At 44.4% G+C, this 15045-nt stretch overlaps 1 protein-coding gene across 8 annotated transcripts in view; it reads right to left on the reverse strand.

The window, feature by feature from the left end:
- CEP170B (centrosomal protein 170B) overlaps positions 1-15045 on the reverse strand; it is a 59758-nt gene that overhangs the window by 28917 nt on the left and 15796 nt on the right. For all 8 annotated transcript variants that reach the window (XM_039551817.1, XM_039551816.1, XM_039551813.1 and 5 more), the window contains exons 4-7: positions 14328-14406; positions 11628-11686; positions 8898-9036; positions 371-472 (exon numbers count right to left, since the gene is read on the reverse strand). In XM_039551817.1, the coding sequence (XP_039407751.1) occupies positions 371-472; positions 8898-9036; positions 11628-11686; positions 14328-14406 (379 nt within the window). The remainder of the gene's footprint in view (positions 1-370; positions 473-8897; positions 9037-11627; positions 11687-14327; positions 14407-15045) is intronic.

A 15045-nucleotide genomic window follows, 5' to 3' on the forward strand; every position in this document is an offset into this window, starting at 1 on the left:
AAGTGAAAATAAGATGCCTCTTCCATACACACAGATTGACAATAACAGGAATGTTAAGACTAAATGGCTCCCAAGGATGATGAGGTGAGAAACAGATACAGCACTGCCATATAACTAGTTCTCATACAAGTTCAGTGATTTACTCCACAACTGCTGTTTCTAATGGTCAAATATTTTAGGGAAAACATTTTAATTCTCCCTTATTCCAGTTTCAGCAGCAGCAACCTACACACAGGAATGTGCAAATACAAGCACAAAAAAGAAGCGGTAATTAAAATCTTGAAACAGGATGGCTTCACACAGTAAATATCAAAAGTGCGCCAAAATTTTGTGTCCCTTATCTTCTCCCACCCCACATCACCTCCATTACCTGAGTAATGTTCCTCTTGCCTTCTCTCCTCCTTGTTATTTGCATCATCTTCCCCCCACCAGGAGGGCTGCCCATAGAGAGGGGTGCGGTAAGTATTCGTTTCTAGAAGAGGATAATCAAATACTTTAACACAGAAAATATCAATTTACCAGGTTCAACCACATGCCAAACGGGGAAAAACAGCACGGTCAGATGAGACCATGAACCTGTTATACCATGGTTATAGCAACAGCAAATGATACATAATAATATGCTCAGGCTTTTCTTTGTATGACCCTTTTTTCCTGTCTACATTCTACTGTAAGGTAACTAACTCCACCCCCCTTCCTTGTCTTTCACAGATGTGTTCCCCAGATACTGGCTTTTGTCTCTTTCTAGTCTTATTATTCACACAAAGTGGAGGATTTTTGGCAGGACAGACTACAAAACACTAACCACAAAACTGTCTTCAACTCACCTAAAAATCAGGTGAAAATCTGACTTTTTTCCTCACCTTAAATGGGAAGACTTTAGCTCTACATTTTTGCCCCACCATGTCCTTGGATGTGTCCAGACTAGGGATTCTTCCACTATTTACCACTCCCACTCTAAGTGACACACATTCCCCAATAGGAAATTCTCAAATCGTTACAAACTTAGGGAAAATGGTAAAGCCATCTCCTTACACGTTCATAAAGAAGTAGTAAACTGTTGCTCTCTAAAGCTTATAGTAAACCAAGTGAGTTCTACAGTAATTGTAGGACAGAGGTTTTCCTCATGGAGAATTTCCTCTAGAAGAGCCAGGCTTACATAATTTCTCTGCTCAGTGAGCACTCACTGAAAGATCAGGGCTTCACTGCAACAACTGGCACCCACTCAGTGGAGCTGATCCACTGCTTCTCGTTTTGTATCCCACAAAACAAGACTGTGTTTGGCAGTGCCTTGGGCTGCTGCTGTTTATGCAACAAGCAAAAAGAATACACCCAATTTGCCTGTGGTACAGTTAATACTATGGTTTTTTCATAGATTAAGAGAAGCAAATAAAGTAGCTTTTGTTCTTTCATCTAGATCTTCCTCTCCACCTGAGAGTAAGATCCAGCTTTGTTAGGCTGCTTCTGCCTCTGCTCATAGCAGCCATAACTGGCCATGTCTTAAACACTGGCTCCAGCTCCAGAGCCATAGCTGGGCTTCTACTGCCAGCTGCTGCTCAGCTTGTGGTTTTCAAACCACACACTGCTCTGTGCAAAGCAGCTCTCAAACAGTCCTGCAATTTTGCATTCCCTGTTTTAATAGGGACATGACAGAAAGCAGTCATTAGCATAAGGGAAGTCATGAGACGAAGGGGAATTAAGTAAGTCAAATTAAAAAAGAAGCCTGATTTTATGCTGCTGTTTCTAAAGCTACACAGACCCAGTGGCCACTACTTCAGATATTTTTGTTCTAGAATCATTCCAGATATGTAAGCTCATACATTGACAGTCCACAGGCAAAAAATTTTACTTTACAGATGCAGCCCACAGGCCCTTTTCAAGAGACCTCCTTCATGTTTCAAAGTTAACCACGCAGCCTCCCTTCACACTGAGGATCAAAAGAGGCTGAAAGTATTACTCTCCTCTCTGCTTAGGGTGCGTGGAAGATAAACCATGTTCCTATTATGTAGGCGGCTTTGAAAGTTCAAAGGAGGAAGCATTTGAGCATTTCTCACCATGATAAATTGGAATTGCCAAGCAATATGTTTCATAACTGATGAAGGTTAAACCACTCATGGGATTGGGGGTGGGGGGGGGGAATTAAAAAACCTATTCACAAGGTTGTCAGTGAACAGAGGCACTCCAGTGTAGGGTTTGGTTTCTGCTAGGCTAAGAGCTTCTGTCATATAGCCCAGCAGAAACCCACCATCCTTTTTCCATGCTGTAACTTGCCCACTAGACCCCATCCCAACCACGCAGGATCTGCTTCACCAACGTCAGGCACTTCTTTTGGGCACACAATGGATTATTATCCTCTGACTTGCAGTACAGATCTTAGGGTTGATGGCCAAGAAGCAGCTATCTGGGGAAGCCGGGGGAAGGAGATCAACACTTTAACACAAATCCATTAGCAAAAGCCAGTTATGTCTGAGGTAATTTGTGCCTAAAGGGATCAACTGCCCTATAGATGAAATGCAAAGACCACCTGCACTCAACTGTTGCACAAGCAGCATATTTCCCAAGGATGGGTGCTGTTACTGCTTGCATCTTGGAAGGAGTTGCCTCATTACAGCTCATCTCTCCAGCACATCCCAGCCCCAAAGGGATCCCAAAGGCCCCCAGTCTAGAAGATGCCAGTGATCTACTCCAAGGCAATTTTGTGCCCAGAGAGGCAGAAGTGAGCTAAGACAGGTCACACCCATCCTGCAGGACAGAAGTCTCCCCAGAAACTGCTCCAAGATCTGTGTCTGATCTGTGTACAAACTACAGGAGCTTCTGCCTTTGTCACCCAGGAGCTTTTCTACTACAGGGAAAAGGCAGCCAGGGGAGACTTCTGGTCAGACCTTTTCTGTTGATGAGGAACTTTGGGACTGCAATTGAAGCTGAAGGGGAAAAAAAAGGATTTATAAAGAATAATGAGCCAGCTCCTCTGCTGTCTCAAATTTCCCTGGGCCTTAACAGGTACTTAGAAATTTCCCTAACTGCCCCTCTGACAAAAGCCAGCACAAAGTCAAAACCCCAGGGCAGGTCTAGGAACACCTAAAAAGAGTGCATCAGGCTGGCCAGAGTGCAGAGATCTGGGGCCATCAGGGTGAGAGACACTGCCCTGCACTCACTGCACAGCAGCAGAAGGTTCCTCATGCCCCATGACACAGAGCTCACATGGCCCCACCTGCAATGCCTGTTACAGCATCTGTGACAAAGCTGCACATTTGTGTGTGGGGGGTTTCATTCCTTTCCTCTCCCAGCCTCCACAATAAACTGGAACTTCATTTTAAAACTGCAAAAAGCACAGATGGAAAGCTGAAGAGTCAGTATCTTGCTATTCAGGGACAGTTTCAATATTTTAAGAGCAATTAATGTTTCCACTGAGCACTCATATTAGTTTGCATTTTGAATAACATTGTCAAGTGACACAGTCACCATCATTCTTGCCTACCGCTGAAAGCAGCCAGATCCTGAGCCAGATTTATCTGGCTTCAGAGGAGTGTTGTGGTTTAACCCCAGCCAGCAGCCAAGCCCCCACACAGCCACTCACTCACTCCCCCACCAGCAGGATCAGGGAAAGAATCGGAAGGGTACAAGGTAGAAAACTCATGGGCTGAGATAAAGACAGTTTAATAAGGAAAGCAAAAGCCGTGCACAGAAGCAAAGCCAAACAAGGAACTCATTCACCACTTCCCATGGGCAGGCAGGTGTTCAGCCATCTCCAGGAAATCAGGACTCCATTACACGTAATAGTGACTTGGGAAGACAAACACCATCACTCCAAACATCCCCTCCTACTTCCTCCTTCTTCCCCATATATTATATACTGTGCATGTGATACGGTCCAGCACATCCCTTTGGTCAGTCTGGGTCACCTGTCCTGGCTGTCTCCTCCCAGCCTCCCATGCAGGCCCAGTCTCCTCGCCAGCGTGGCAGTATGGAAAGCAGAAAAGGCCTTGGCTCTGTGTAAGCCCTGCTCAGCAATAACAAAAACATCTCTATATTAACAACTCTGTGTTCAGCAAAAATCCAAACACAGCTCCATACCAGCCACTGTGAAGAAAATTAACTCTACCCCAGCCAAAACCAGCACAAAGAGCTACATAAATTTGCTGCCCTGCTCATGTCAGAAGCTTCTGTCCCTTCTAATTTGCCAGCACAACTGACACCTCTCCCAGCTCCAGCTCTAACACAACAATATTGTCGAAAAAGGGGAGAGGGAAAAAAAAAAAGCACGATGGGAAGGCAGCTAAAACAGATGGCTGTGACAGAAGTGGGCCAGGGAGCAGCTACACATGCAGTTGTGCCAGCGGGCTTTGCTCTTCACCAGCTGGGATCCATTTTGGGTAGCAACCTCAACCTGAACCTGCAACATCCAGAGCAGCATGTTTGCCTGTGTCCTGAAACATGCAAAGCACCCTGAAGCCACCTCGTGCCTGTTCTCTTTTAGTGTAAGATGGATGCTCTTGCGAGAACACAGAAATGTGGGGCTCGCTCAAGTCAGCAGTGAAGGGAAGAACACCAATGAAAACGAACTGCTCAGTCATTTTAATGACATGAGACTTCCTCCAATTGATGGCAGCTCGTTACCACCTCTCTCCACTCCGTGCCAGGCTGCCCAGATGGTGCCAATTCATTTAGACATATTTCTTGGCTCATCAATTCAGGCAGGCAGCCCGAAAACCATCCTTTTAGATAACTGAATTGAGGTCAGCACAAGCATTCAGCCAGATAAAAACTGAGCTACCAGTGATGGTGTAATACAGGGAAGACCACTGACATACACATGTTCTGCTCCTGGATTTCTGTCTTTGGGGCAGTCACTCAGAAGGAAAAATGAAGGCTGTTTTAGCACAGAACAAGGGAAGTCCATTTGCTTAACAGTCTGACAAAAATGTGGCCTGTTAAATTAATACAGAACTCTTGATCATCTGAAGGAGAGACACTAAAAGAGAGAATGAGACATGTCAATACAAAGGATGTATTTATGGAGAAGTGAATCACACAGAACACTAGGGCACAACCAAAAATACAGTCCAGGTGATGAAAGGCAAAGGAGAAATACTGTATTAAAGCTGCTTTCCATCATCAAACAGGAAGAAGAGCTTTCAAGACAAGCACACAGCTCCCACTAAACAGAGGGGTCTGATTTCCCTTGAAGGTGTCCCCTGTGGTCAGGACAGGACTGAGGGCTGTGCTTTGCCCAAATCTGCACAAAGCTTCAGACCATCATGAGAGAAAGACAGTCAGCAACAGCAAATTTCTTTGCTCACAGAAGCACACGCAGCTTTGAAGCTCTCTACTGCAAGTCATAACAAAAGCATGAGAAATCCAGCTTAAGTCGAACTGCTTTTGATTCATTATTAATAACAATAATGTCCATCTCCAGAAGATGCAGAATAGGCTTCTTAGAGCAGAGGCCTTAGGGAAAAAAAAGATGATCTAGCTACAACATTTTCAAATTAATTCCTTACATCTCTGCTTTTTAACTCCTCTCCAAAAGTAGAGAATTCAGACCTAGTAGGAATAATCATAAAGCAATTCTCTGACTTTTTGCCACACTATTTATTTCATATGTGCATGGCTAATCTAAGCCCTGGTCTTTTGTACCTGCTGTGAACATACACAGATCTCAGGGACTTTCAAATCAGGCTGATAATCACAAATTTATTTGTATCAAGTATACAGTCAAACCTTAAATACACTGCAGTTACCACCTCTCTAGTTCTGGCAAAAAAGCAGATACAACACCACACCCTTAAATTAAAGGCCAGGGCAGAGCTCTGTGTCTAAATAGCTATTGCCATGATCTCATGGGGAAAGCAGCCAAAGACCATGGAAACCACTTCACAACTGGGCACAGCTCCCACTGCCTCCATCCTTGCTGCCTGCTGACCTCAGCCCTGGACATCAGCAAGCCTTTCAAGTCCTCCACTCTGTTGAGAGGATTTACTAATGACACGACGCTAACCTGGTGAGCCAACCGATTTCACAGATGCCGGGAGAAGCTCCTGCAATTGGTCCTACTCCTGCAAGTGATGATGCCCATTTCAAGTGGACGCTGCAAGCAGCCTCCACCCCTGGAAACTCAGGCCTGCAGCAGTTATTCAGAGGTTAGTCCTCAGATTCGGGATTACCTAGTCCCATCAGGCTGTGGCAGCTTTGAAAAAACAAAAAATTAAGATCAACCTGGGGATTAACTACGTGCTGAGAACAGAAGACCACAAAGTATCTTATCAAGTACCTCAACTCAGGTAGCAACAGATGGGAATGGGGATTGTGACCATCTTGAAATCTGCTCAGTTCAAGGCTCTACCTGGCTTCCTGATCACTCAAGGCTTTAGGCATGAGAGCTAATAGCTATTTTTAGCATTAACTAGCAAAACCGTGGACACTTATCCATATCCATCTCCAACCCACAGGATTAACCAAACTCCTTGCTTCAAACATTTCCCAGATGATTTTCTGCTTACAGGCAACATACACCCAAAAGCTGGAAGTTCAAGAGCATAAAGACTAAATTGACTGTTTCCCATTCACACCCCTTTATCCCTTTATCCTCAGCCCCTCACCTCCTCCCATTTCTAAGCAGCTCTAATTGTTTACATTGTTTTGTTAAACCTCTTCCTTGAAAGCCTGCATTCCCTCTGCCTCTCTTCCATTCTGGCCCTGGGAACCAATCCCTCTAAAGGCTTTTGTCAGCCCAGAACTTGCTCTAATTAGCCAATGCAAATTCCTAAATACCTACAGGCTTAGCAAAACAGCTCTTTTCCTAAAGCCTCTTTCTGCTGCCACTAAGCAAGCCCACTCCCCCACTACATTCTTCTTTTTACCAATCATTTCAAATTGCTGCCACTCCTCCCAGCAGCTGAGGAGAAACGGTGCATGCGTGCAGCTGAGGACAAGGTAAATTAAGTCACATCGCAGATGAAAAAGGGATCCACTGATCATTCTGCTCACGTGACAGAGATGCTTTTGGGAGAGCGAGGTACTGATTTAATGCTCATGCTCCCTCTCTTGCTTCCACAGGTTTCAGTCCAATCCGGCAAAATACTTCAAACAAAAGTCCTGATTTCCTCCATCGCTCAGTGAGGTTAGCAGCGCTTTACAGATTTTTTTTAGCTCTGCCTATCAGTCCCACTGCATGTGACACACTTCAGTGCTGGTCCCCAGTAAGAACACAGAACCCGTTTTGCCTTAGAGCTCTGGTCTGTGCCCAGTAAAGATGACAGAAACATAATGCAGTTCAGCGAATCACAGACTAGAGAAACGGGTCACCTTGCTGAGGAGTCACTCAATGTCCCGGCTTTGAAGGTGTTCCAAATATCAACTGCTTACACTATGTAGGTTAAAATCAATGAGAGTGTATTTTGGAAGGTGGCAAAACAAAAACCAGAGGGTTCATGGAACCATGCAGTAGCAACACAAAGTGGTTCCAGTTACCGGCATTGCTTTCCAAGAACCTCCTGCCCCTTGAAAGGCAGCTGGAGAGCTCTTCCCCCAGTGGGGTTCACCTCTTCTCACCCTCCCCGGTGTCACACTTAATCATCCACAATTCCATCCCTTTAAATTCACACTTGTCAGGCTCAGTCCCAAACACAGCCACACAGACACAGCCAAAGCAACACAAAAAAGGTTTTCTGGTGCAAAAAATGGGAGCCAGGCACACGGGTGCGTGTGCTTCCACACATAGCTGGAGACAGCGAGGAGACCGAGGAGGAAGAACATTACTCTGAGACATTACACTCTGGAACATTACACTATGACAGCTTATGGGGATTTTCCTAAGGACAATACGTGGGAGATTAAGGTCAATCAACCCACTCCAATTAGTTACCATGAAGCCTTAACAGATTTATCCAAAGCTGTACATTTTTCTAGAAAGCTGCTGTACCTATATCTAGGTAACCTCACCAAAGATGTTTACCTTACTCTATTACTTGCCCATCCCCTTCTCTCCATTCTCCTCCCTGATTCTTCTTCCAACTGAGAGCAGGCAACTCTCCATGCTAAACCCTAAAGCTTTCTAAGTGCTCTGGCATCCTGGAGCCACAAGACCAACACTACCAATCATGTTACCAGTATGCTTTAAAACCGTATTTCTTCCTCCCATGCACCAGCAAGCTCCAGAAAGCCATGATACCTGAGCAAAACCGGGGAGAGACCCATCAGGACAGTACAGACAGGAAGCAGGAATTTGGGTGAGATGGGTGAGATAAGACTGCTGGGGAGGTCTTGGCAAACCATAATAGGGAACATGGAGGAACCAAGTTTGACAGAGGGTCTTTAAAGGAAGGCAGCAGTTGGTAACAAAATGGAGAACAGAAGGAATTCCTCAAATAGAAAAGGTTTGAAGCTGGGGAACAGCAAACCTGAAGCACACATCTCCCAGTTTGGCAGTCGGTTTCAATCCTACATATTGGCACATTAGGAAATACAGCCATTTAAAAGCATCCAGGGTTTTGTAAAAGAAAGGCTTGCTGCTTCTTTGCCTGCCAGCACCACGCCACAGCAGCCATACATTTTCTACTCTGAGTCACCCTCTCTGTTCAAACACCAGCTCACGATTAGGAAATTAAAAATAGACCAGACAGGTGCCAGAGAACTTACCAAACCTGCTCAGCCCACAGGTTTTCCAGAACATACACAGCAACAAAGCATGTAGGAGCCATCACATCAGCTGAATTTTTTTGGAGGCTGAATCTCCAAAAACCGAGACTCTGGAATACTCCAGGGATTTAGAAAGATGATCCTTCCAGAACTGCTCCCAAATGCAACCCACAAGACTATATTGTCAGAATCATCACCCAGCACAGGACTCAAGCTGCACTTTGTTCAGAATCCTGATTAACTGGTTCCCAAGCAGGTACCTGTAATTGCTTTCCTCTCTCCTTTCTCCAGCTTTGCTTGTGGGGACTCTGTGTAGACACCATGCTCCATGGGCTGCTCCGCCCTCTTCATGGCCGTGCCTTTGTAATTCATCTGGAGTTGGCTGGTGTACTTCTCATGCTGCAGAGACACAAACAGCAGTGAACCCCTCTTCCCCACCAACAGAATCACCCAAAGTCTGTACTGTGTAGGACCCCAGAGTGCCGAGAATATTTCTCTGCCTGTTTTTAAGGGTTCTTACCCCCCTGAACAACACTGTTTTAACCTCCAACCTTGGAAAAAATTACCAATGATCAGACAGGAACTAGAAAATACAGTGGTGTGAATTAGGTGGTAGACTACTCTGTAAGATTGTCACAGGGTGAAAAATGTAGAGGTTTTGGGCTTCTCTTTGTAGTAAATAGATAAGAGTAAAAAATATCAAAATGGAGGATTGTTGTTCTCTAAACCTTCTTCTCCTTCTTCTACTACTCCATGTTCTGCAGTAAAAGTAGTTTGGAATGATTGGATAGAGAATTCCGCAGTTCCTGCCCGTGTTACTGAATAATTGGTAGGAAAGGGAAAATAATATACATTTATAGTAACTATTGGTTAAATTATCTTTAAAAGGCTGTGTAAATCTTGGTAATTAGAGACTTCACTCCTGCTTTCTGTGCTCTATGCTGTACCTGGGTCACGCTAGTGGCTCTGTTCCTCTGATAAGGCTTAATAAACAACTATCAAGCAGCATTGAAACTCAAGGAAAAGTCTCAGTTTATCTTTGAAACTCCTTGCAAGGACTTCTAGAAAATTCTCTCCCATCAGGAGGGATTTGATTTATGGCACAATTGGTGCCCCGTGTTCGGCCTCATCGGAACGAAGCAAGCCAGAATGTTTTGGACAGCAGCGCGTGACCAGAAACAGAAGAAAAGAAAACCCCGGGGTCGGCCTTGAAACTCCAGGATCTCCTACCCTCAGTGCACAGGGGGGAGGAGGAGCCGTGGACTGCTGGTCAGAACTCAGACTGGGATTTCACAAGCCGATAACATCTATCAAAAACACGGTAAGCTGTCCAAAACTAGACCAAGAAACAAATCATGGGTGCAGTTCCGTCCCAAGCGGAGGCAAATATAATACATAGTTTTGAAAGCCTAGCTCATAACCATCCCTTACCAGCATCTAAAAAAGAAATATGTTGTTTGCTGTCCTGGGTGAAAAAAGAGTTTCCTGATGCAGTAATTGGAGATTTGTATTTACCATCTTTTTGGGAGAATATTAATTCTATTCTATACCATTACACGAGTCTAAGAGATGGAACGGCTCAGAAATTAACACCACCAGCTAGAGTAATTTATGAAACCCTTCCAGAGCTGGCACCTCCTGCTTCTGATGAGGAGGAGGTGTTTAAAACTCCTGCAGAGACTTCGCTGACACCCATAAAAGCAGCGGGAGATTTTAAAACCCGGCTCAAACCCTTCCCACCCTTAAAAACAGGCAGAGAAATATTCTCGGCACTCTGGGTTCCTACATCCTGCAGCTGTGTCTTTCAACAAAAAGCATGCACACCTGTGTAGAAGCTACAGCACAGCAGAAATACCCCATTTGGAGGCCATTAAGTGACAATTGTAGTACACAAGAAGGTCAGAGAAGGTCACTGTGACTTAGCTCTGCAAAATCAGAAAATCCTTTAAAGAATAAACTGAGAAGAATCAGAACTCAGGCCATTTTCCACTCAGGATTCAAATCCTGAAATCCCCTTTTTTCTTAAAGGAACATTATAAATTATTTCAAGGCTCTCATCTGCATTATCTCAGTTTTTTGGCAGAGGCAATTGGAACCTATTTGAATTATTTTTTCTGAACCCTCTCTCCAGCTAGGAAAGTGATTCTACCTTAAAACAGGTTCCATATTAACACAGTAAATGAGCTATTTAGAAGTTAGTTTATTACAAGTAAATTAATAAAAGGGTGAATCCATCCAGATTATCCCTGAGTAAGTTCAATGAATCATTTGCCCAATTCTAGCTGTTAGATTTCCTATCCTCATCAAGTCCTAAACACAGAACCAGGGCTAAGAAGGCTGTACCTGCTAGCCAAGAGCTGATGCATGGCACTGATAGCCCAGTCCCACAGCTGAACATTACAGCTTTCTCGCCTAGAGGGGGTTGCTTTCCTGCCTTAGATAAGAGGATGCTTGAATATTTCTTGACTGCTACTGAACAGTGTTTAAAAAATGCCTCACTCGTAAGAGGACTGACTGCTCAGTAAGTAAAAATTGGGAGCTTGAAGGCAAAAACGAGATGGTACATATGAATAAATTAAGCAAACTTCAGCCTGATGGAGGAGGTGTGGTGGAGCTGGCCTAAGTCACCATGCTCAGAAAAGACATCTGTGCTCCACTTCTGGGAGGGAACAAGTTCTGCTGCGCTTCACCCGCAAGTTTCTGTGCTGGTTGTTCTTCAACATATTACAGCTTTAAGTAACCTTTTTTGGCAGTCATGAAACATAAATAACTTGTTCTACATATTAGCACAGAGAAATCAGAATTGAGAAAACTGGAAAATGTTATCTCTCCTCAAAGGAGGGTTTTATTAAGTCAAAATCCAAGGAGAGCCTCACATTTTGAAACATTTCACTGCCATCAAGAGTATTTAAATATTTCACTCTGCTTCACCATCACTAGAGTACTTAAATTTATTAAAAAAAAAGTATACCATACCCAGCCACTCTTACCTTTAATGCTTCTTCTGGGACTTTGTGTTGAATTTGTTCCAGGACATACATGTTCGAATGTACAGAACTTGTTAAGGGAAAGACAAAGGAATTGGATGGACAGAGAAATCTAGCATTTAGTCACAAAATGAAAGCAGGATCATAAAACCAGAATATCTTAAAATATGCAGGGTAGTAGAAGTTGCCTGTGCTGCAGCCCAGCATGGTCTTTGTCATGCACAGTTTGTGATGCAGTGTGCAATCACATTTGCTGGCCAGACCCACGACAACAGAGGGGCAGCAGGCAGGGGACCTGAGCAGGAGAAGCCTGGAGGAGCACCAGCAACTCTGTGCAGGACCTGGGGGAGCAACCAGAGCCCCAGCTCAGCTCACACCCTGCTCCTCTCCATTGGCTGGCAGCTTCAGGCACACCACTCAGTATCCTGGCCAAGATGGGCCAGTGTCACACTCTGGATAAGGGAGCAGCAGAGTTCAGCGCCTTGCCCAAATGCTTGGGACTACGGCACTCTCTTGCCGTGACAAGGCCTTTCAGTCACTGCAGTTTTCCAGATGAAAAGTAAATCAGGTCATGAGCTGCTGTGATCTCTTAGGAAGGGAGGAATTCACATGGTTGAGCCCAAGCAATAATCCTCAGCAACACTGTATTTAAAAAAAAAAAAAAAGCTAGCATCTGGAATGGCATCATGAACAACCCAGTCAGCACAGCAGAAAGCAACACGGAAGAAAAAGGAGAGATGGAAAATTTTAGACTAAAAATAAACCAAGTGATACTGGCCTAGCAGGGAAACTCTGCACAGCCTGTAAGTGAAACTGTAAATGGAAAAGAGAAATGCTCTAGTACAACGGGACACAGCTGACTCGGAGACCTCAGGAGATGCTGCCATCCACACCAAGCTGACTGCAGTGTGCACAGAAAGCTCTGCTAAACAGAGTGATACCGAAGTAGCAAAGCAGAGGAAGACATTTTAGCTGCCATAGCTGTAGTACATAGTACAAAGATTACTCGAAAACCTACATTCTTAAAAATTCTCCTGTTGAGGGCAATAAATTCTAGAACTCCTAAGTGTAATCATTCGTTTCACTTGAATATCCATGTAAGGGCTGCAGGACTAAATACTTCAACTCAGCTGCTCATTGCTGAGAATTGCTTTCTATAAAAAGTTTAAACCTGTATCACAACCATTAAAACCCGCCCATACTCCAGGCACTGATTTTTGCCTTCCCAGCACTGGAGTTCACAGCAAGTCTTTTGTGCATTTCCCCAGACACCAAGAGACCAGAACACACACAAGCCGCTACATCAAAAAAAAAAACATTTGCAAAATTAAGAAAAGCTACAACTGAGATTGCCTATGGGACTGTCACAGACTTCATCACGGGTGCAGCAAGACACCACCTTTAATGACAAGATCCCAGATGACAGGGACCAAGACCCGAAGTATGATCTTACACGTGGCCCAGAAAAACCTGGTTTTCTGCAGATCCAGGATGCCACACATGTAAGTTTAAGCAATCCTGGTTGCAACAGTGAGTGCTCCTGCCCTGTCACTGCTGAGAGCTGAAGTACCCAGTTCCCTGGAAAACCAGTGAGGCTCAAGGTTTGGAATATTTTGAGGGCTAAAGCATGGCCAGGCACAAACAGATTATCGTGGGGACAGCAAAAGGCAGAGAAATGTGGCCTTAGGGTCAAGGATGCACAAGAGTGATCCAACCGAACATTTCCCCCCACCAAATGGTAAAGCTTAGTCTCTGCCTCTATTCTCAGAAGTGTCTGGACTGTTTTAACTGACATTTCCCCAGAAAAGAAAAAAAAACCTGGAGAAGGCACTTGCTACTTCTAAATTCAGCCTGAGTGGGCAAGGTTTGGCAGATAGAAGCAACTGAAAAGAAGTGAAAAAAGTATTAGATTACATGAAAAGACAGCAATAGGAGCCTCTACTTACCACTACTGCTCTGCAGGCTCAGAAAGGCATGCCAACATCTATGCTTATAGCCAGTCATACAGTCACATCAGGATAAAAAAAGAAAGGGATGAAAGCAAAGGTGTTTTAGCAGACACCAGCAGGATTTGTGGTCTGTAAGTAAAGCAGTAACTGCAACCTAGCTTCCCTTGCTAGAGGTGAAATGTACTATTGATAAAGAGATTTACTCTTGCATTTTGTGGCAGAAACAATTTGCACGGGCAAACTTTAATCAATACAGAGTCAAGGGTCTGGCCACAAGCTCTACAGCTAAATGCTGAACGCTGAAGGCCTGAAAATTGTCTGAAAGAAAGCAACTGGGTGAAATGACTAACAAAACAATGCAAGCTGAATGAAAAAAAAATAGGAAGATGCTAGTTCATACAAAAACATATGAACTATGTTTGCTCCTGGGTGGTACCAGCTACAGTTGCCACCCAAGTAAAAAAAAAAATAAATGCAACCCTTCCATAGGAGGAGACTGAAGAGGCACCTCCACAGTCACTACTGCCAGTGCAGGGCCTGATCCAAAGTCCAATGAAAAAGCAGGCACCATGAATAATGTGCTCTGAATTAGTTTCATGGTGGAGAAACACAAGTTTATGATCCATCCAAAGGCTCCAAGAGGCAAAACAAACACCTTACTCAGTAGTCACAATTAGCCCTGGTACCTCTTCATGCAGCAAACAGCGCAAAACCCAAACAAAGCCTGAGTCCAAATCCTCTTCAGAAAGGATATCATAGCCGAAGCGAATGACATCATTCAGTTTCAGGGTGATGTACTTCTGGTCAGGAATCCTCACATCATTGACAAATGTCTGCAGGAGAGAAGCACAGGAATGGGTTTTAACTGAGGGTATCAGGGTGATAAGATTTCAGAGGGACGGTGCTCCTGGAGGGCACCCATGCCCATCTGCCGATGGCAACGCACATACTCGGGATGTGCCAGCACCAAGGCAGGAGCTAGGAGCTAAGTTTCCTGGAAAAATCAACACCAGCAAGTAGCTCCCATGGGCAAGTCAGAGCACCCCAATTATGCTTCAATTATGTGAAGGGACCTCTAGGGAGATTTACCTTTGCACCAGCTGCAAATAAAATTTCAGTCCCCGACTTGAACAGGTAAATGAGGCGCCTGAAGTTAGGAACTTCAAATGCTCTTGGCTCTCCTACACCCATCTCAACCAGCAAATGGTTGCAACTCATGATCTTAATTACTAAGCTAGGAATCAGCTTTCTGCTGGATGGCAAACAAGACTGGTGTCAGCCCCAAGGCCTGATAATTTAAAAAGCAAAGCCTATCACAGAGGAAGGGGAAATGAAAATGCACAGGGAAATGGGATAAAAATTTACAGCAGCATCACCGTGACACCTGAGGCCACACTGTCCAAGAAAACCAAACCATTTGTGCTAAAAATTCACACACTCCTTTTTCCCATGCCCCAGGCAGTTAATTGAGG

This window comes from Corvus cornix, chromosome 5 (assembly GCF_000738735.6).
Source record: "Corvus cornix cornix isolate S_Up_H32 chromosome 5, ASM73873v5, whole genome shotgun sequence".
NCBI lineage: Eukaryota > Metazoa > Chordata > Aves > Passeriformes > Corvidae > Corvus > Corvus cornix.